Source organism: Glycine soja, chromosome 8 (assembly GCF_004193775.1).
Source record: "Glycine soja cultivar W05 chromosome 8, ASM419377v2, whole genome shotgun sequence".
In the NCBI taxonomy this organism is placed as follows: Eukaryota; Viridiplantae; Streptophyta; class Magnoliopsida; order Fabales; family Fabaceae; genus Glycine; species Glycine soja.
In genome coordinates, this window is record NC_041009.1 from 8,417,439 (window position 1) to 8,441,451 (window position 24,013).

At 31.0% G+C, this 24,013-nt stretch overlaps 2 protein-coding genes and 1 long non-coding RNA gene across 3 annotated transcripts; all 3 read left to right on the forward strand.

Annotated features, from left to right (window-relative positions):
* The first annotated feature begins 7,914 nt into the window (after positions 1–7,914).
* LOC114422698 (UDP-glucuronate 4-epimerase 6-like) lies at positions 7,915–9,624 on the forward strand. The gene has a single exon (XM_028389179.1). It carries the CDS (start codon positions 7,950–7,952, stop codon positions 9,429–9,431), a length of 1,482 nt encoding a protein of 493 aa, XP_028244980.1. The 5' UTR covers positions 7,915–7,949; the 3' UTR covers positions 9,432–9,624.
* A 2,205-nt stretch (positions 9,625–11,829) lies between these two features.
* Positions 11,830–13,369, forward strand: LOC114421657 (chalcone synthase 5-like). The gene is made up of 2 exons (XM_028387709.1): positions 11,830–12,115; positions 12,243–13,369. Exons 1-2 carry the CDS (start codon positions 11,938–11,940, stop codon positions 13,232–13,234), a joined length of 1,170 nt encoding a protein of 389 aa, XP_028243510.1. The 5' UTR covers positions 11,830–11,937; the 3' UTR covers positions 13,235–13,369.
* Positions 13,370–22,743: 9,374 nt separating this feature from the next.
* Positions 22,744–23,741, forward strand: LOC114421667. The gene is made up of 2 exons (XR_003668561.1): positions 22,744–22,951; positions 23,425–23,741. It is a non-coding gene; the product is annotated as an uncharacterized LOC114421667 (long non-coding RNA).
* The last annotated feature ends 272 nt before the right edge of the window (positions 23,742–24,013 follow it).

The following is a 24,013-nucleotide window of genomic DNA, read 5'->3' on the forward strand; positions in this document are numbered from 1 at the left end:
ATGCTGTGATGAGATTCGCAATTAAAATAGTTGCCGGCCATAGTCATATTTATGCTTCCAAAAGGCCACTACTTGGATGAAAACCTCCACTTAATTTAAAGACCAATTTTCTAAAACCATGCGTTTATTTATTTATAAAACCCCTACGCGGTAAAAATAAATAAAAATTGCTAGATTTTGATTCTGCCTTCTGAAAAAGGAAGTGCACATTAGCATATTAATTAAATATTTTCTTCCTTCTATTTTATTTGATATTAAACTCACTAATAGCGTGATTGGAACCCTCCAAAAACAATATATATATATATATATATATATATATATATATATATATATTTGATTAAAAATGTTGAAATAATATATATATTTTTATATTTATTATTTCAAAATTAGAATACAAATAAGTTGTTACATCCAAATAAAAAATAATTATAAATAAAAGTATAAAGATGTTAATAGCATGTGAGACTCATTCTAAATTTTTAAATAATGTAAATTTGTACAGTAATATATATGAAAATTAAACTAAAAAAATTAATGAGATTTCCAAATGTAGTGGGACATTATAAAGTCCGCTTACTACTAGAGTGAGTTAAGAACAAAAGAAGAATATACTCTTCAAGATGCTATAATACAAAATATCCATATTCCACATTTATCCAAGTATCTTTAAGAGTTAAGGACACTAGCCACAAGTATCAACATGTGTGACTAATGAGTGCGTGGATTGTGCAACAAATATATGAACATATGACAAGATGGTAGAAGCCTGGTCTCTCCTTTCTGCTGGCAGATTAAGGTGTGGCCCAGTTTTTGGTCTATTGTTGCTATTTCTTTTCTGCTTTTAGGGGCTTATCCTAGCCTTAGACTTGATATTTGTTTTTCTAAGAATTGGGCTTTGATCCCTCTTAGGCCAGTCAGTCCAAATTAGGGCTATTGCTTCATACACTTCCAGTTATTTCCTGCACAACTTTTTTATCTTATGAAATAGTCAATCCAAAATGTAAAATTATATTATGGTATATTTAACAACACTAAGTTAGTACTAATATATTTGTTAGAAAGAATTTGTTAATCCCATTAGACTTAGTATTTAACAAGCATTTTAATTTGTGTGTTGCTTAGGATAAGTGTTTCTTTTAAATTTATTATATAATTAAAATTTATAATAAATAAATACCTTTAAACATGTAAATTATATTTTAAATTCACAATAAATAACCATTGGCAAATCCGTGAAAAACAGGCTATTGAAATTTAATCAAGACATAAAGATAAAAAAGTGTTAGATTAAAAGGGTAGAAAATAAAAAAAATATAGAATATACAAATAAGGATAAGAGGAAGATAATTTGAGACAACTGAGAGATTTTCTTAACAAATTGTAGGGGCAGTGTGTGGAATGCACATTTAGAGAAGAGAATAAAGAAAATATTGAGAATATCTAATTAAGAGAATGAAAAAAAAAGAATAACACTCTCTAAGTTGTCTATTCTAATTTATATTATAGGAATAAATAAATAATAAAAAAGTCCAATTAAATTAATTCCTAATAAAATTTAGCATATCAATCAACATCATCTTGCGTTTTTTCTTGTTTTTTTTTTCTTAATTAAATTGTATATGCCTATCCATCTTTACATCTTTACAGATGATTGTCAGCTTTTACGAGGTGGGTATGTAAGAGCCGTAGTTTTCGGCTTTGCCCATTTAACATACAACCTAGGCTAATAATTTATTAATTGTTAGTCTCTTTTAAAAAAATTATTATTGTTAATCATTTTAATTCAATTAACACTTATTTTTTTTCTAAGCTAATTGATTATATTCCGGTTTTATTCTTCATCTTCTTACCCTTCCTTTTTCCTTTAATTTCCCTCGAAATCCTAAACACACTCTCTTAACTGTAAATATCACGCCCTATAAAGACAAGGATATACAATTATTTTGACATTATAGTTGGAAATAAATTTTGCTACAACAATCAAACATATAAAATACTATTAAGCAAGTATCATTATTTCCAATAAAGTATTCCCTGCAGAAATTTTGCTCCAGAGAGAATTAATCAAACAGGATGTCAAGCAGAACATACATATACAGTGTGTGGGTTCTCGGTAGGACTAAACCCCATTGGCCATTGGATGGTGAAATGCCAAAAAGTATGACTTAATTTGTTGCACTGAAAGAAAGGCATGTGCATATATGTCGTTTGGAATATATTAATTATATTATATATAGAGATGTCTATGAAGAGGACGACGTAGTTGTGAGGAGAACCATGTCTTCTTTTCAAATGGGTAGTAAAGACAATTCTCATATATGGCTCCACCGAGCAACTACCATATCTTTATTCCTTGCTAGCCCTAGCTTTTGACAAAAGCGATGCCAATAATGGTTATATGCAAAATTAGAAAGTAACCTAACCAACCCCACACTTGTAACGTATTTATTGATTAATACAACATTACGTGCGATTTTCTGTTTTACTTGTGCATGCATGACGAGAAAATAACCACCTTAGTTCAAGTTCAACTCAGACACGTACTTGTTGCTTTCATCCATATATATCTCATTGCATGCATGCTGGCTGCAACCTATACATGAGGTGTCAGTGGAGGAAATGTTATTCTTCACAACGAAAATGCCACATATATGTCATTCATTTTAATATATTTTGAGGAATAATATCCAATGTTTTGCATAAACTTAAAATTTTCTTATTTTGATTTGACTTGTGTATAAACTTTACCCCACTAATTGTGGATCATATTGCCACATTGGATGATTAATTAAAGAACAAAATGGATCGCACTAATTTGGTTGATTTTTGGGCTGTAATTTATTCAAGTTCTCAGGATCGTTATCTCGAAGAACGAAATGCTTGACATTAATATCAATATGTTCATGCATTAGGCGAATCCCTGTGTTCTCTTCTCAAAGCTTGAGGTGGTAAACTACTGTTTTTAATGCCTGGCTATGTGCTCGTGGATAGTCTTACTTTTTTTTATAAGCAAAATTTGATTATTGAAAATACTTAAATTGTACGCAAGTTGTGCCCAGTGCCCAATTAATTTAAGACTTTACATTACATCAAATTCTCCTATTCCAACAATAAGTAGTCCTAAAGTTGTGCTCTGTCTTTTCCATCTTTTCAATTTTATTTGCATGTTAGTTTAATTTATTTTAAAATAATATCTTTTTTGTCAATTTCATGAGAGTCTTAAAAAAAATTCTTGAAAATTATTCATTTTCAGACATGTTAGTTTAGACTGTTTTTCCTAAAGTGGCGTATATATGTTGTTTTCCAAATCTTAGCTCGATCATCTATAGCTGAATAGTACGAAAGTCCCAATGAAAAATTGCATTCATACAATAAATTTATACATCTTATACAACGCTTATTTTTTTTTTTTCGTATCACATACTTATGCCATTTTCCTCCTCTTCTCTTCCTGTTTCTCTCTTATTTGTAAATAGAAGTTGTATAATTTTATTTTATAAATATAATTTCTCGGCACAAATCACATGGGTGGGACAGATAAAGGGAATCATGAGAATCACCTTGTCTTTAACCACACATACCTCCCAGGACCAAATTAATCTCCTCTACCAATTAAAGCAGTCAAGTGAAGTTTCAAAATCGATTAGTTTTGCATATCTTTAAAGTATAGTTGTGAAACTTGATTTGGTCTGATTAGTTAATTTTGCATATCTTTAAAGTATAGTTATGAAACCTGATTCAATCCGATCAATTGAACTGGTCTGATCATGATCTAATATCTTAATCGGATTGGTTTCACTATTGAATTAATTATGCAATTGACTTAAGATGACCTATCCGATTAGGTATTGGATCCCGGTTGAGCATATCTCATTGGTTTTACAAAAAAAAAATCATTTTGAACTCTTATTAGTATTAATTGTTATTTTAGATTTTTGGGTATGAATGAACTTTTCTTACTCAAATAATATTAATTATATACTTATATATAATAGATACATATATAATTTTAAATTTTCAATATATAACAAGTCAAACCGAATCAATTAATAACTCATCGATTAAACTATTAATTCAATACCTCGATCAGGTTGAATTCACAATCATTCTTTAAAGAGTTCATTTATAAAGGATTCAAATCTATAGTTTATTATTCTTTAAAGAGTTCATTTATAAAGGATTCAAATCTATAGTTTATTGTAAATCGGACCTTTATTAAGGGGAGAAAATGTTTATGTGTGAATTATATTAATAACTTGCTCTAGCTAGCATGCTGCAAAATCACATATTCTAATTTCACTAAATTCAACCAACTTTATAGCAAGAAAATGCTGGATATCCCGACATATATAAACTTTGGCTAAGCCATACCAAAATGACGCGTTGGTTTTTTTTTTTTTTTTTTATCAAAACAGGAAAAAGGTTGTTTTTTATTATCAGCAAAATAAAACATATATAAATCATAGGCACAAAGGATACCTAAAACCCATACTCATGAACAGTATCATCAAATGAAAAATAAATTTATTTCTGTATTTTCTTATTTCCATATTCATTTATAAACTTATGTCTCAAAAAATAAAACGGCTATTGGCATCTCTCTGTTTTTTTTTTAAAATAAATCGTAATTCATCTCATCTAGTTGAACACTTGACATTACTCCTATAATCTACTGTATATCTCAATTATAAATTTATAATAATTCTAACAAAAGAGGGACATATCAACAACCACAATCTTCTTTTGTAAAGGCAACCTATGCCAATGGGATAGGGAACTTCTTGCGCATTTCCCTTCCCGGGATCTTCGACTATTAGAAAATGACACTATGTATATACACCACATGGTTGGGTCCATTATTGAAGCCCCACTTTTGCATCATCCCCTTCCCGGTTGCATGTACTTCCTTTATGCATGATAGGTGTAATTATGATCTATGAATAATATAATCCTCAGTTTTTTTCACCCGACAAGTTACTAAAACTAATTTAATTAAAATTAATGATATTAATTACAATGACAATAGGTGTCTCATAAGTCTCTTAATTATCATTATCTTTTTTTAATTATGATATTAATATGAAGTTGTCTTCATAAAAAATGATAAATTTTATTAGAAAACCTTGAGTATATACAAGATAAATATTTTTTTAATATAATTTATTTCATATTCAATAATTAATAAAAATTTGAACCATAGATTAGTTAATTAAGAAAAATACACAATTATCATTTATGTTAATTATTGTTGGTATTATTATCTTTTTTTTTCTTCCTTCCTTATCAAGGAGTCTCTTTCTTAGTGTTCTATACGTATCTTCCTTTGTCTACAACTCTATATATGTAGTTTTGCCAATTACAAAACAGAGAGTCGTGTTTAAGCATTTGAAATATTAAAATAAAATGTTTCAAAGAATAGTATATTATTATAATTTCGTTTTGACTTATGAATAATGTTTCAAAACAGAGAGTTGTGTTTATTATTATTATTCTTTCTATTTGGAAATATCTACTAATGGATCAGAATAGAATAGATGTCCTTCGGCTTTCCGGATAAGAGAAGCTTTATTTTGAACCTAGAACTGTCTAGATGAAAAAGTTGATGATGTATCAAGTTTCTTGAGAGATTTACTTAATTTTAACAATATTTCTATGAAAATTATGTCAAAAGCTAACTTTTAATTAAGCTATATATATATATATTCACCAAAAAAATATACATATCATTTATAATATTTCGTTTTTTATTCATTACTAACTAAAAATAATTTCTACTGTTAGTCTGTTACACAAATATCGAGATATTTCATTTCATTTTCAAAAATTAAATTAAAGTAAATCATTTTAATAATTTATTCCGACATCTAAATTAAAATACACTCATTTATCTGTCATGATTTCTGTCGCAATATTTAATACGTACCGGAAACTCCTGCCAAAACTTGAATTGGAATAAAATAATTTCCATAAAGAAGAAAGTGACAAATATCCATTCCAATTCCTGTATGATGTAGTTTTTTTTTTTTTTTTTTTTGCAATAAGGACATTTTTAATATTCGATCCCAAAATTATGAGGTACTGTAATTTTATTTTATTCTTTTCAGGTTTATGGTAATCTATGTATTTTTTTCATTCCTTTTATATAACTGTATAAATTTAGTTTTACCATATAGCTGTTTAATTCAACATATCCATGTATTATGCGTGTAAGTTTTTTAGTAACTATCTTTCAAATGTTTACTACTATTAAAATTGCTATTTTATACTAAAAAAAGCTGTTTATTTATCACTGCCATAAATTTAAATGTATTCACTAGATCAGTAGATATGTTTGTAAAATTTAAGAAATTCACGCCTAGCTATATATATGTAACAAAAATTTTTTTTTTATAAAGAATCTATGCATAAGTCACTACGGAAAAAAACATATTTAACTGATAGTTTTCTTTAATGACGATTTTAAATCATCTTTGAAATTAATATCGTCAAAATTTAAGAATTTCTACAATAATTTTTAAAAAATTATTTTAGAAAAATATAATTTTAAAATGATTTTTAAATAAATAACTATCTTAAGATAATTTTAACTTAAAAATTGTCTTAAAAAAGAATCATTAGAATATATTTATTTAAAATATATTTAAAAAATTGAGAATTTTAAAATAATTTTTATTTGAAAATCATTTTAGGATGTTTTTTTTTAAAAAAAATTCTATGAAAATTTTTGAAAAATAACTGTCTTAAAATATACATTTTTTTAAAATATATAAATACTAAGATTATTTTTTCAAAAATCATCATAAAAATCTACTTTGTAAGAAAGTTGTTCGAGTCTTAAAATGTCTTTTAAAAAAAAAATAGACTAAGATGACCCAGCCAAACCACAAGCCATCATCTTCTGACTCTAAAAAAAAAAAAATACTAAGTTAGCTTCCCTGAAACAAAAGATTTAAGAAAGGAAGAAAACAATGTGTTTTTTTGGTTATCATTACCTCAACTTTGTCATTGTTGCATATGGGAACGGTAAGGAGTTGTTGTTTCTTCCTTGTTTCATTGAGTGAGGTGTGACTCGACCGGCGAGTCAACTCGGTGAAGAAGTCTTCATCGTCGCTACTCTTAGTCCCGGTTGAACCGGAATGAACTAGTTAAGTTCCTATCGAGTCGAACTCGTAGGAAAACTCAGACGAGAACCCGAACGCAACGTCCAACTCAGTGTCATCCATGGCTCACTGGGTGAACAAAAGATTCTAACTTGAACTTGAAAGGAAAACTGACATGAAAATATAAATTATGGGAGGTGAGCCATGGCTTTTGTGGCTTCAGGTAATAGGCATCGTCCATGGGTTGGGCCTTGTGCCCTCGGAAATAAGCGGGTCATGGCGATCTGGATGGCAGAGTTAACTTTGTTAGAGGAGGCGGAGACAGAGGAAAGAGATGTTTAAATCACTCTTTGTCTTTGTTTCTCTCTCTCTCCCGTTGAAGTGAAGACCTAGATGACATTCGACAGAGGAGAGAGGGAGAAGGAGAACATGAAGAAGACAACGAGCCAGAGGAGAGGAACGAGCGCCAACATTTCAAAGTTAAAATTATCCACATTTAAAGTCGATTTCGCGAGAATCATATTTGAAATGTTGGTAATAATTACAAAATTATTACCGCGTTTAAAATGATGATGATTTTTGGACCATCGTTGTTAAACACATGTCTTAAAATCATGTATTTTTAGCAGTGAGTTGCGCCAAAGTATATCACGTAACTTCCTCAGTCTTTTGAAAACAATCTATTTGTCTGCAACCTAAGTAGAAACCAGCTATTGTAATTAAAAGTTTAACGCTGCATGATTTGAGTTCTGTTTTGTCGGCGGGGACTAGGGACAAATATATTTTTTGTTAGTTAATTTGTATATTTATTGGTGATATGTCTGAAGTTAAGTTAATTGGCCATGCATGTGTGTGTGTGTGGTAGTGAGAAGAATTGAGAAAAAGAATGTGGTCTCCAAAGTCCAACCAATACAAATCTCTAGCTCTCCCTCCCTCTCTCTTGTATCCCTTTATATGAATCTTCTCAGACACGTTTTCGAGAGCCCCTTTTTCCTTATCATAGCCTCGCAGCAGCTGATATCTCATGTTGTTCTTGTTCCTAACAAAGCAGCATTAAAAACCATGGCATCTTCACCGGACACCAGCAAAACCATAAAGCTGATGCGTTACAACAGCTACCTCCGCAGACTCAACAGCTTCAAACTCCTTAAGACATCCTTCATCCTCCTCCTCCTCCTCTACACCCTCTCCACCCACCACCTCCTCCTCTCCTCCGCCTTCCACGGCCCCGCATGGGAGAATCAGGTCCGCCACTCCGCCCTCCCCCGCCGCCCCCACGGCATGTCGGTGCTGGTCACCGGCGCGGCGGGCTTCGTTGGCTCCCACTGCTCCCTCTCCCTGAAGAAGCGCGGCGACGGCGTCCTCGGGCTCGACAACTTCAACTCCTACTACGACCCCTCCCTAAAACGCGCACGCCAGCACCTCCTCGCCAAACACCAAATCCTCATCATCGAAGCCGACCTAAACGACGCCCCGTTGCTCGCCAAGATCTTCGACGTCGTTTCGTTCTCCCACGTCCTCCACCTCGCAGCACAAGCGGGCGTCCGCTACGCCATGCAGAACCCCCACTCCTACGTGGCATCCAACATCGCCGGATTCGTAACTCTTCTAGAAGCTTCCAAAAACGCTAACCCCCAGCCCGCCATCGTTTGGGCCTCCTCGAGTTCCGTCTATGGGCTCAATGACGAAAGCCCATTCTCCGAACTCCACCGTACGGACCAGCCTGCGAGCCTCTACGCGGCAACTAAAAAAGCCGGCGAAGCAATCGCGCACACCTATAATCATATCTATGGACTCTCCCTCACCGGATTGCGCTTCTTCACTGTTTATGGGCCCTGGGGAAGGCCCGACATGGCTTACTTTTTCTTCACTAAGTCCATTCTCCAGAGAAAGCCCATTGACGTGTACCAGACGCATGACGAGAGAGAAGTCGCGCGTGACTTCACTTACATCGACGACGTCGTCAAGGGCTGCCTCGGTGCCCTCGACACGGCGGAGAAGAGCACCGGCGGCGTCGTAGGGAAGAAGCGCGGCCCCGCGCAGCTGAGAGTTTACAATCTCGGTAACACATCGCCGGTGCCGGTGGGTAAACTTGTTTCCGTGTTGGAGACGTTGCTCGGGGTAAAGGCGAAGAAGCACGTGATCAAAATGCCTCGAAACGGCGACGTTCCGTTCACGCATGCTAACGTGAGCTTGGCGTGGAGGGACTTGGGGTACAAGCCCACCACGGATCTCGCCGCTGGTCTCAGAAAGTTCGTGCAGTGGTACGTCGGGTATTATGGTGTTCGCTTAGGGGTAGAAAAGGAAAAACACGCAGACTTGGCTTGATTCATCCTTTCCGTGCCCCTCCATTCATTTATTATAATTATATGTTTTTTTGTTGAAACTTGTGAATGGTGCTGGCGGCCCATGTGAGAATGCATAATCATGATTTGGTATTTTAATAAAATGCTAGTTGCATCCAGCATTATTCTTTGTGCACCCAACACTTAAGATGAAATGACAAAAATATCTTTGATCCATAAATCATGTAAATTGATCTATAAAAGTCTTACGGATCAACTTGATCCGTATTGTTTCGTAAAAGGTTTACGGATCAAGTTGATCCGTATCAACCTTACGGATCAACTTGATTTGTACGATTTACGGACTATCCTCACACACATTCATCACAAATGCGGAAAAAGTGTAGAGGTAATTTTGGTATTTTTATAAACTTGTGAATTTCAACAAGTCTGCGTGGTGTGGCACCATTCACAAGTTTCAACAAGTTTTATTAAACTTGTGAATATAAACGTGGTATATAGGTCCAAGGTAATAAAAGCAAGGACAAGAGCAAGTGTATATATGTAATCTATGTGTGAGGTGGTGGAGGGGGAGCTGAGCTGTATTAATGATGGGTGGGCTCTACTTTAAGCTTTTCCAACTTATTATTGTATTTTCAAAATTAAGTTAAATTGTGTATAGACAATAATTATATGACATAGACATGCAATTTTCTTACAATTATATTACTGCCTCACTTCTAAGACAATGATATTTTAAACCTGTGACCCACTAATTCACAAACATTTAATTGATATAAATTTTAAATAAAATATTCTCAATTTATTAACTCATTTTGTTATAAGCTAATTATCCCATTAGCCATCAATAACAATAAATTTTACTATTCATCGACTATTTTTTTTTATGATAAATGTCTCTTTTAATTGCATGTATTAATTGATCTTTTTAATTATGCTTAAGAATAGTATTTAAAAAATAGTTTAAAAAGCTAAAAAGATTATTGTTTTGAAAAAAAATAGAAAGACCATTTGTTTTAGGAAGGAGGGAGTATTATATGCAATAGTCTGTTTATCATTAAAGGAATATTAATTTTTGTTACAATTTTTTATAAGTCGTGTTTTTTTTACTATTTTTTAAATGAAAAATGAATAATTTAATACATTCTCAACTTTTTTTATATTTAGTTTAGTGTAGTGAAATTAAGCACAATTTCACCTTTTTTTTTAAATTGTTTAAAATTCACGACTCCGCATTATATTATAATATATTGTGTTAATATTATTAGTAAATAATTTTTTCTCATTTACTATTTGGTTGAGAGAATAAGGTTATATTATTAGCAAATGCATTATTTGACAAATTTTAATTAAGTTCCTAAATTATTTTTTTTCAATTGTTCTCTTAACTTATATTTTTTTAAATGATGTTCCTAAACTATTAGGAATAAATGTGTATGTCCAAGAATCAATCTGTCATGTAACTAATTAGGAATAAATATTATTAGAATTTGATCATCATGTACTACTATAAAATAATTGATTGGATAATATCTTTAATTAAAATCATGGACTCATTATCATAAACTAGTATTGTATAAATTTAATCCAAATTAATCTTGATTATAAAAAACAAGAGACATCCAAATTCAAAAAATAATAGCATTTATTAAATAAAGATTAATAAATTTCATTTATTAAATTACACATATAGATGATATATATGTAAATATAATTCTAAAAGTTAATAACATTACTTTAAATTATCAATAAAAAATTTATAAGAAAAAAAATAATAATTTTGTTTTACTTAAAATTATCATAATAATTAATAAGTTCTTTATTATATTTTAATTTTGGACATCTTCTATCTATTTTTTAAACAAGATACCCAATATCTTAAGGTATTAGTTGAATAGTTATTAAGTAATGACTAATGAGTCTGAGTTTTATTTAAAACAATTATTTTTTCGAATTATTTTTCTGGGCGATAAATGAACTTAAACTAATCATTTACGCACAATATTAAAACAAGTAAATCTCTCGTGACATTTCTTTTTGATACACTTGAAACTGATCAAAACTAATTTCTTACCAGGGATATGAGTCCCTTTCATTCACATCAACACACATAACAGTAAGTAATTATTTTTCCAAAAACTCTAACCAGAAATAAAAAAGTAATTCCAAAATTAGGAGAAGCAATTGTAAAGAAGTATGGACTATGGAGAACAAAAAAAAAATTTGCTGATTATTGGGGGAAAAGAATGGGTTGGTGTGTTGGGAGAGTCAACAGTCTACTTAGACATGCGGTACATACACCATATATTTGAAAGAAAAAAAAGCGTAGTCAGAGGAAGCATGCGCGCATCTACCTACCCACCCTTTTCAATTATGCATGTATATATATATATCTGAGCCACTTTGCCACATTCATTCCCACCCTCATACCCTTTTCTTTCGTGCCTAGCTACTCCTTAATTACTTTCATTCTTTAATTTGCTGCAAGCTATAGCTTCATTAGTTCATTCACAAAATTAATTATTACAATGGTGAGTGTTGAAGAGATCCGTCAGGCACAACGTGCAGAAGGCCCTGCCACTGTCATGGCTATTGGCACCGCCACTCCTCCCAACTGCGTCAATCAGAGTACCTATCCTGACTATTATTTCCGCATCACCAACAGCGAGCACATGACCGAGCTCAAAGAAAAATTCAAACGCATGTGTAAGATATATATCTCTCTCTCTTTTATCCTATCTTCATTTCATTATATAATATGCATGTTACTTATTTCCAACATATACCTTTGATTTGATTAATGATATCAATGAAATTTAATTTATTATTTCAGGTGATAAGTCGATGATTAAGAAGCGATACATGTACTTAAACGAAGAGATCCTGAAGGAGAATCCCAGTGTTTGTGCTTACATGGCACCTTCGTTGGATGCAAGGCAAGACATGGTGGTTGTGGAGGTACCAAAGTTGGGAAAAGAGGCTGCAACTAAGGCAATCAAGGAATGGGGTCAACCCAAGTCCAAGATTACCCATCTCATCTTTTGCACCACTAGTGGTGTCGACATGCCTGGTGCTGATTATCAGCTCACTAAGCTATTAGGCCTTCGTCCCTCCGTCAAGCGTTACATGATGTACCAACAAGGCTGCTTTGCCGGTGGCACGGTGCTTCGTTTGGCCAAAGACCTCGCTGAAAACAACAAGGGTGCTCGCGTGCTTGTCGTTTGTTCTGAGATCACCGCAGTCACATTCCGCGGCCCAACTGACACCCATCTTGATAGCCTTGTGGGTCAAGCCTTGTTTGGAGATGGTGCAGCCGCTGTCATTGTTGGATCAGACCCCTTACCAGTTGAAAAGCCTTTGTTTCAGCTTGTCTGGACTGCCCAGACAATCCTTCCAGACAGTGAAGGGGCTATTGATGGACACCTTCGCGAAGTTGGTCTCACTTTCCATCTCCTCAAGGATGTTCCTGGACTCATCTCCAAGAATATTGAGAAGGCCTTGGTTGAAGCCTTCCAACCCTTGGGAATCTCCGATTACAATTCTATCTTCTGGATTGCACACCCTGGTGGACCCGCAATTTTGGACCAAGTTGAGGCTAAGTTAGGCCTGAAGCCTGAAAAAATGGAAGCTACTAGACATGTGCTCAGCGAGTATGGTAACATGTCAAGTGCATGCGTGCTATTCATCTTGGATCAAATGAGGAAGAAATCAATAGAAAATGGACTTGGCACAACCGGTGAAGGCCTTGACTGGGGTGTGCTATTTGGTTTCGGCCCTGGACTCACTGTTGAGACTGTTGTACTCCGCAGTGTCACTGTCCTCTAATCCATATATATATATATATATATATATATATATATATATATATATATTGTGCAAGACCACAAATCCTTTTTATTTTTCTTATTTATTCTTAGCTATTCAGGTTGAAATTAAAGTGTACTCTATTCTCTTTTGCCTTTTTCCCTGCCTTCCTCACATGGTTCTTTATGTATTCTAGTAAATAAGAATATGTCATGTTATAAATGCAATTAAGCTTACACATTATTGATCTATACAATTGCAAAGTGAATAGCTTTTATCCAATTTCATTTGTGTTTGATTATAAATTGGACTATAGAACTGTCTGAAACCAGGTTTATGGCTTAATTGTGTAAGGAGAGTTGTCACTTGTGACAATTAACTTAGTCCCCCTTGACTTAGAATTTTCTTTGTACAAAATGTAATATAATTTCAGAACCAAAAGTCAAGAATTTTTTTATTAGAAACTAAGTGCAAAGTTTAAAAATTAATTCTAACTTATAACAACCTAAAATATATTTAGTCCTTTTTATTATAAAAAATAGAAGTTTACTTCTTCTTTTTTTAATTACGAATGATACTATTATTACTAAAGGTTGGTCAAGACCTGTACATCAAAGTCAAAAAAAAGAAAGTAATTGACGAGAAAACTCTATATCCAATCCATGTCATGAAAAGTGACACTTAACTAGCACTACAAATTTCTCGCTATTGCGGCGAGTTTGTTACAGTGGACTACAATAATGTCATGAAATGTTAATTTAGCTCAATAATTGTAGGTATGCTTTGTGTGTGTAAGACAAGCTAGGTATGCTTTGTGTGTGTAAGACAAGCTAGGTATGCTTTGTGTGAGTAAGACCATGCTTCATTCACTGATTTACAATCCATTACGAAATTCACTCTTGTAAAACACATATTAGCAACCACTCCTGTAAAAGTGACAGAGATAAAAGAAAAGTTGCGCATGCGTAAGATAAAACATTACACTCTCTCATCAGAGTGATAGAGATCAAAAGTCTAAAAATAATAAATCCATGTCTTTTATCCCTTTCCTTTCTTCATCCTTTATACATTGTAGCTGAATTTATTTTTACCGTAAAGCTAAATATATAGGCTTATTGCTTCCTATATTAGATAAACATGGTGGTGTTACGGTGAACATTTCAAAGATAACCGGGAGATAATTAGTGAAAAAACAAGATCCGTTCATGGAGGGAGGGATTATCAAAATATTATGCCAGATGATTGAGCACAAAATCTGGCAAAAAAATCATAGAGAGAACTTTTGATCCGTGTACTCAAACTGAGTGAGGAGCCATACATTGATCGTTGTACTTAAGGTTTAGGGGTTACCTTAATCACACAGACAGTACGACGACTCATTCGGATGGATTAAAAATTAAAGTTTTAGAAATATTGTTTATCATAGATCTCCTTGACGACTTCATTTTAACTCTCCCTTAACCGTGCTTCTTGTGGCTTCTTTGGAAGTGTCCAAACCACTTAACCGATTTTTTATTATCCTACCTTGTTGCATGTATAATCATTTCAGATTGTATCCTTTTTTGTGTAGCCACGTGCATCTTTAACATCTTCATTCTTGCATTTCTCACATTCCTTTCTCTCCTATTGTCCCTTTCTTGTGTTGTACTTGTGGGCCTCACATGATAGAAGTGGACAAATCCAAATCGTTGCTGTACAACATAATCCTTTTAAGGACAGGCATGAGATCTCACCACTTTTAATGCTTATTCCAGTTGGAAATGCTGATTCTAAAAACAAGAGAAATAACCGTTCACTTGAATACTCAACTCAAATTATACGTCATGGCCTCAAAAAAACATGACTCTAACCCTTAAAACAACCCACAATCTCTACTGTCTCTAAAGAATCATATCTTGATGAAATTCCAAAAATAGAATGGTAAAACAAGCTGTGTGAAGAAATATTATATCTAATAATGCATCAGCATCTAAATTAATATCGAATGAAAGACTAAGACATGGTACTAACTACTAAATAGCATCGATCCCACCTGACTGAGTTATTGAATTTTAAAACTGGATCAAATTGGAAACTAAGAGATAAAAGAAACAGATTATTTATTTTTTGTAAAATGCAGACACATTTTCATTAACCATACAGCAATAATATGACTTACTGAGTTAGAAGGAGCTCAAGTTGTAATAGCAACTATAAAAATGAATATAAAGATAAATTATACTTATTCACACCTCACATCCTAAAAGCACAAATGAATACAAATATAATTTGCACCAACAACAATGAAATTATCAAAACTCCTAATTACTTTATAAACTAAATAAAATTAAAAGATATTAAAAGTCCTTCAAGGAAAGGTAATCAATAAGTCACAAATAAAAAATCCTACTCTATCTCAATTATTCAAGACACATGCTCAAAGCACACATCATATCTCGAGAAAGAAAAAAAAATCGACTCCTACACCTTAAAACAGACCAGAGACCAAAATCTATGCGGGGAGTAAACAATAATAATTTGGTGGAATTTCCAAAAACAAAATGGATGAAAGTAGTGCATTAACACCTAAACGTAAAGCAATTTAATTGTTGGGTGAACTAGTGTTGTTTGGTGGATACTCTGACTTGTAGCAACCTCTTCCAAAGTCTTTATTAGAACATTCGAATCCGCTTATTTGGTGAGTCATGTTATTTGATGAATACGCCGGCAATATGTCTTGCATTTGTTGCATTTCATGGACTTGTTGATTAGCAAAATATTTAAATCCACTCATTTGATGAGTCATGTTGTTTGGTGGATGCACCGGCATTTCATGGACTTGTTGATTGACAAAATATTCAGATCCATTCATTTGATGAATCATGTTGTTTGATGGATACATCGACAATATGTCTTGCATTTGTTGCATTTCATGGACTTGTTGATTCGCAAAATGTTCAAATCCACTCATTTGATGAGTCATGTTGTTTGGTGGATACACCGGCATTTCATGAACTTGTTGATTGACAAAATGTTCAAATCCACCCATTTGATGAGTTATGTTGTTTGATGGATACACCGACAATATGTCTTGCATTTGTTGTATTTCATGGACTTGTTGATTGGCAAAATATTCGAATCCACTCATTTGATGAGTCATGCTGTTTGGTGGCATTTCTTGCATTTGGTGAATTTCATGAACTGGTTGAATTTCAGGATCTGGATGAGGAGTTGAATTTTGTGTGTCATCCTGGTGAGAAATTGTATTTAAAGTAATGTCATGAATGCTTTTTCTTATTTTCTTTTTGGCTTTTTGGCGAAGGTAGTATTTTTGAGCATGACTAGCAACTTGAGTAGAAGATTTTGTTCCAATATGTTTTGAGATGGTTATCCAGTCTCCCTTGCCAACTTCGTCAAGTGCAACTAAAAATTTCCTGTCATGAAAAAACAAATATGAGATGAAAATTTAATAAATTTTTCAGACTTCATTTCAGTTCAATAAAAGATTCGGAAGAAAAATTAAAACAACATCTTAAAATATATTAAATAATACAACGCAATTTTTCACAATGGATCTTGGTCTTTTCTCTATATACTGTATTTATTGGGAACCAAAAATTGTTTTGTGCGTGTCTTATCTGAAACATTTCACGGTAATTAGTTGAAAAGCAACAACAAATTGACAGCGAAACAATGAATGTCCTCAAGTCAGAGCATGTAAAGAAAAAGTAAAATAGTGAAAAACTAAAGATCCAAATTGACTTAATATTTGTATTCTTAAATGCTGAGAACACTTCAGATCCAATTCGAGGTTATAGAAAACACTGTATTTTTAAGATTAAAGAAATAGTTCGTGAAAGAAACGGTTCCTTGAGACTAAAACCAAAAACTGATCCCAATAAAAAAAACAGAATAGACGATAAACTAAAAAAATTAAAGTGATTAGATTAAATAATTTATCTCTTTAAAACAAGTTCAATCCAATCAGAAAAATTGCAGCAATAATGAAAGTGTACATGTGTTCTTCTACAGTCCATTGCAACCCTTTTCCTCTCTGACGCTGAACCGATGAACCACCATTCTGCTGCACCAGTGCCTCAATTGGGACGTGGCTGGGCAAATCGACCGGAGACGACGACACAATCTGATTCACGTGCTGAGGCAATGTATGGTGGTGTTGGGTGGCCTCCGCCGGCAACATGGGAGGAAGCTGAGTGACAATGCTCGGCGCGAATAACTCATCTAGATTCTGCCCCGGCGCAGTGTCATAATCAAAGAACCGAGTCAAATCATCCTCATCATCACTCAAACTGCTGGTCCCACCATTATTATCAACATTGTTATGTTGCTGAGAAAACCCAGACATTTTTTTTTCTTTGATCGCTTTCAGAGTTGAAAGCTGACTCTTAAGTCAACAGGGTTCTCTTTCTTTTTTTAAGCCATGACGCTGGTTTCTTTGAAACATTGAAGCCAAAGGCACGCTTGGAACTCATCTATTCATGTTATAGATCAATTAATCTTTCTTTTTGAATTTCAAAATATTTCCGATAAAAATCTTATCTTTTTAAAACTTTTTTGAATTTAATATGCAAACTAGATAACTTGATATACGGCTGTTTTTTTTTTTCTCTCTTTCAAAGTTGCTTATCTTATCCAAAGATACCAAAAAGGTTAATCTTAATAAGTTTACTCATTTAAATAAACTAGAAATTATAGAGGTGCATTTTTAGCATATTGTTTTAAACACAATATTTATTATTAGTTAAAATTTATTAGAAGTCATAAATTTTAATGATCCTATTTCTCATTTAATAACTCTCTTAGATTTGGGGTTTAATACTACATATGTGTTATAAATAATGTGTCAAAGATTATACAAGATTTCTTAAATAATGTACATAATGTATTATTATATTGAATTTTATTATGATCTTTTGAAATTATATGTTTATTAATTTATTAAAGTTTAAATTTACATAAGTATATTAATTAACTTATTTATAAGTAAGTTCACAATTTTATTTGTTAATATTACTAAAAAGTGAGATTTTAATTATGTTTTTAAGAAAATTCAAATTAATTTATATAAAATAATGAATGTGGTCTCAAATTTATATAAGATAACTTATATTAGACTTGTAAAAAGTTAAACTAAACTTTTAAATAATTTATATAAGATAGTTAAACCAAAATTAACTATTGTATTTCAAGTATAATTATAATTAATTAATAATTTTTAAGAAGAAAAACTTATAAACAAAAAGTTAAAAACTAAAACAAACTACACCTTAAATATTATGCTACTTCAGATTGAGGATTTTTTTTCTTAAGTTTAACTTACTTTATAATTCTTCTTTTTAAATATTATTAATTATAGCAATCGTTTGATTTTAATTTTAAAATTTTGATATATTGTATAAACTGAATAAATCAACGTGTTTCATTTGTATTATTAAATTTATTATTTAAAAATAGAATACTCTACAATTTTACACTACCAAAATACATTATTTTTGAAATTTAAATTATATTTTCTAAACTCAAATTATAATCCTTTTATGTATTTCAATTTCAATGAAGTTTAGCAAAAAAATAAAGATTATCAAAATTTAATTTTACTTGATATTCTGATTTTTTATTTGTTTTATTTTATTAATTGTAAAATTCTTATTGAATGTGCCTAAAAATAATGTGTTGAGTTTGTGTCTATGTAAGAGTTTCTCATAAAAATAACACTGAAAAATAATACTAAACTTACATAAATTTTATGTATAGAAATTAATGAATCAATAAAAATGAACATTGAAAATATGTTTAAAAAATTACAAATAACATTAAATAAATGTCCTCTCTCTGTATCTACACAAACACATGCACACATTAAATAATATGTTTATACAAGTGAAAACTATGTAAATAGACAAGGAAAAATAAGAAAAAGATAATTCAGATGGTTAAGTAAAACAGGAAGAAAAGTCATGTAACTAAATGACTAGGAAAAAGTTTAAAAGATTGAGAAAAAAATGGATAGAAAAGTTACACAAATGAGAAGAAAACATATTATGGGAAAAAACCATGTAAATAAGTGGGTGGATGTGCAAGAAGTTAAGAAAAATTCTTCTTTTGTAGAATATATAGGATCTATTTAATTTGTTAAAAATTATAATATTAAATAACAAAAAAGTTATTGTGTTATGTTTGATTTAAAAAAGAAAAAATCCGGGGCAAAACAAACTATGGAATACTTTTTTTATAAACATAAGTACAATGTGGTATTCACAATTATTTTTAAAATGTTACTTTATTAATTAAGTTATTATTTAAAATAAAAGTTTTAAATACTTGTATTTCATTGTTGAGAAAATATTTTTTATTGAATAAACTTATTTAATTTATATTTTTGAAAATTTACATATATACGCATATCCATGCCATTTTATCAGCACATATATACCATGTACTAGATACTTGTTAGTTAGTTATATGAAAAGTATTGAAAATATTTAATAAAATGTTGTTCATTTAGTGTCCCGTAGAACCTTTTATTCATACACACCCAAATGGACCAAAATTGTTTTGAATTTAGAAATGGTGGAAAGGAATAAAATGCATCAACAAGTATGTAATGCTAAATCGTAGGATTCCTCTACTTTCTCATGTTGTATTCTCTTTTTACATCTTGTGAATTTGTCATTGTATTTAGAAGTGTTCATGATTAGTACTATCAATTTTTTATATTTTTGTCAAATCCGACTCAATTTATTTAAACATGTTCATCTATTCATTTATATTAAATTATTATTATTATACATGACATATATAATAATATTTTAAAATTTAAAAAATCAATTACTATTATACTTAAAAAATTTGTGGTTCAAATCAAGGCAAACCAACGAACTTATCCCATATTTCATAGTTGATCATTCATGTTTTAATTCCAAGCCAAACTCCTTCCCGAACGTTGATGCTTCTCTTTGGTAGATGTGTACGGTGAGGTGTGAGGTAAATGCCTGTAAAACTAAAAGATATTTTAGTGTTTCAAGACAATTAATGTTTTAATAGAGCTTTCAGTTTATCTACTTTTCTTTAAATTTCAATTCACTTGATATTTGTCTCCTTTTCCCTTTCTATTTTTGTGGGGTGTTTGGTTTGACTATTTTTTGTTTTTATTTTCAGTGAAAATTGAAAATGATGATAAAAATATGTTTGATTGAATTTTTAAAAATATTTTTAATAAAAATGAAAATAGAAAACAAGTAAAAAATGAAAATAATAAAATTTCATTTTTAGTGTTTTCAATTCAAAACAAAAATCTCATTTTGAATAAAATAAAAATGCGATGACAATAAATATAATTTTAAATAAATTTAAAAATAAAAAAGATAATAAGTTAATCTATCATAAATATTCAGTGTTGAAAATAGAAAATAAAAAGTCAAACCAAACATGTTTTCAGAATTATAATTTTTTGAAAATAAAAATAGTTTTCAAAAAATAAAAACAGAAAATGAAAATACAAACCAAACACACCCTTAATTTGCTACATTTACTCTGCATTTATGAAATTTCATATTACAATTAATTTCTTTTGGTTAATTTGCTTTCCATATTTATCTTATTCACTCATATTAGTCATTCCAATTCTTTTAACTTGGAAATTTTTTACATATTGTCTATTACATTTGTCAAATTGACCAAGTTGATCTCAAATTGGATTTCTTTAGCAGAATGAATTCAATAAATGTTTTGCTTGTAAAAATTTATACTTATTGAAATCACCCAAAATTGTTTTTATTTATTAAAATTAATTGTCCAATAACCAAATCAAAGTTGGTTATTCATTTTTGTTTGCTAATTAATTAAGTATGATGCTTAAGTTGTAATAAATTCAGTACATGTTTTTTATTCTTATATAAAAAAATCATGGTCTTAAGTGAATAAGAAAAATAATATTTTGACTTGTACACACTGTCAACTAAAAACTGAATGTTGCTAGCTTACCAGAACTATGAAAAGAAACTGACTATAAGTTCATGTATTATCATTTCAAATTTAAAGGAAATAAATAGAGATTTTAAATCGGAATACAAATCAAATTAACAAATCCTCGAAACAAAATCCACTTTCAATAAAATATAAATAAATTATAGTTATAGTCCATGTTTGAATATCAATTGAAGGAACTAAAAAATACTTTGATTTCCAAAACGACATTTTCTTCTTTCCTTATTTCGCCACCTGAACTTAAAAAATGTGCATTAGAATCATCAAACCATGTTTTCAACTTTTATCCAAACATAACAACATAATCATAAATTTTAGTCTAACAAATTTATAAGAGAAAAAAAAATCATGCATTAGCCGTGTAAAAAACGCAATCATTCCATCACAATCTATTATACATGCTAATTTTTTTTAAAATAATTATCTTAAAGTAATTCAAACAATAATTTATAATTAGATAATAATATAAAAATATTTTATACCATTAATGTATAAACATTAAACTCAATTTATAAACTAAGTAGATAAATGAAAAATTATATTGACATTTTTTTAATGGAAGGTAACTCACTTGAGAGTTAGGGATTAATCTCTAATAAAAATATGTTTGATTGAGAATATATATATATATATATATATATATATTAAGAATAAAATATTTGTATGTTAATATTTAATAGAACTTTCCCTTAAATTTTAATTATTTATCATATTAAATTAAATGATATAATAAGAGTATCATGATAAATTTTTTTATCACAATAATTATTTTTTAGCTTGAGAAACTTATATGTTTATCTTTCCCATGAAAATAATTTTATAAAAAAACTATGTAAAAACATTATTGAAAAACAATGTTTACTGAAAAATATTATTTTTAAATGATAAACCAAACACAAGAAATTAACATCTTCAACTTCAACTTCTTAAAAAAAAAAAATCTTATAACAAATGTTTATTAAAATATTCATATAAGAATCAATGAATGTAATTAAGTTAATAATTTATGTTGAGTTTGTAAAAGATGATTTAAATATGATTCCTATATAACATATATTGAAAAGAAACAATAATTTAAGTGTGTTTAAATGGATTGATAATTTATTTTATAATCAACTTAAAAGATCAAAACTTATAAAAATATCTCAAACTAAAATGTCTAGTGGTTACACAAAATATTCATATGAAAAGAAATATTTTTTCATATAAATAGACTTGAGATTGAAATCCTTGACCACATATTATGTTGGTACTTGACATGTTAAATTACACTAGTACATATACATCGCGTGTGATGGACAATGGACATGTGGCTTTGCTTGGCATTCCATTGTTGCCCTTCCTTTTTGTTCTGGTTTGGGTTCGGCATTTGGGTTTTCAATTATTTTTCATCCTCGCGTGTAACTTCCGAACGCAAAAACAGCACATCAGCCCCCTTAGGAATAGAGAGAAAGAGCATAGAAAGTGAGAAAAAAAATAAAGAAAAAGAAACACATGACCAATAACACTAACAATAATGATGAGATATATATATATATATATATTTACGGACAACACACAAGCACAGAAACGCAAACATATACCCATAACCTGATAGAGAAAGAGAGAGAACAGAAGAAAAGAAAAGAAAAGAAGCAGAGTGGTAAACAAAGAGAAACAACAAAACCCAGAATCTAGAGACTAATAACGGCTCTTGCTTTGTGAATAGCATACCATAGCAACAACAACAACACAGAACACACAAAGAAAAAAGTACTTCCCCCAAAATCATATATTATATATTATATGTACATATAGATATACATAGTTTTGTGTATATTGAGATTGTTGTTCTCTCTTTCTTCTATTTATTCATGTGAAAGAGAGAGAGAGAGAGATCTTGTGATTCTTGTCCTCCTACAATGGTCACTTTGTAGCGGACTAGGTAATCTTATGCAACAAATTTCACTTGGACTCTTCTTCATCGACCGATATTTCACTATTTTTTTCCTGTCCCGTTAACGCTTCGAATCAGAGCTTCTTTTTCCCCTTTTGATCGATGCCCATTATTGCTTAGGTTTCAAAAAAGTGCTTGATTCTCTTTATTCCCCTTCAATTTTGCTGCTTTATGCTCCTTTTTTTTGGGTGTTTAATCAACAAAATTTTCGGAATTAGGATTAGGGTTTTCATTCCTTGTGGGTATTTTTTCGGGTATGTGTACTCAGCTTGTTTGTGTGTTTTTTTAGGGTTTCATTGGATCGTAACTGGGGGGCACTTGTCCAAATTGGAAAATTCCCGAGTGATTAGGGTTTTGATCGGAGGGTGTGATTGAAAGGAAGACTGTGCTTGTTCATTCTCTCCGTGGGGGTTGCGTGAAATGGGCATGGGCTCTGATCTTTTCAGGGGTTCATATTGTGGATTTAGAGCTACGGTGGTTGAGCATTCGCACTTGCAGATTGCTTAAGATGGTGTTTAATATTGCTTCTTTGAGCATGGAAGAAGATTGTCTATATTAATAACAGGGAATCGGTGATCAGGATTTGGAGAACCGTTCTTGGGCACACTATAAAGCCTTCTGGGTCTTCATTTTTGGTGTTTTTGTTTTTTGTCTTTGCTGGGGGATCATTTTGGTTTAGGGATTTGACACAAAGAAAAAGCTGTTGATTCTTAGTGGGTTCACAAGGAAACTAGAGTATCTGATTTCAGTGGTCCTTTTTGGTTTCTGAAGCAGCCCTTTGAATTGATATAGTTAGCCTGAGCTTAACACTAGTGTAGGAAACATGTACTGATTGGAATTGTGTTGAACCATTTGCCGACTTTAAGTAGTTAGAAAAC

What these genes read in the sequence shown, in the direction of transcription:
- LOC114422698 (XM_028389179.1), top strand. Translation starts at nt 7,950, where the DNA reads ATGTGTGTGTGTGTGGTAGTGAGAAGAATTGAGAAAAAGAATGTGGTC.
- LOC114421657 (XM_028387709.1), top strand. Translation starts at nt 11,938, where the DNA reads ATGGTGAGTGTTGAAGAGATCCGTCAGGCACAACGTGCAGAAGGCCCT. An exon ending in AGAAAAATTCAAACGCATGT is followed by an intron (nt 12,116 to 12,242) that starts GTAAGATATATA and finishes TTATTATTTCAG; the next exon opens with GTGATAAGTCGATGATTAAG.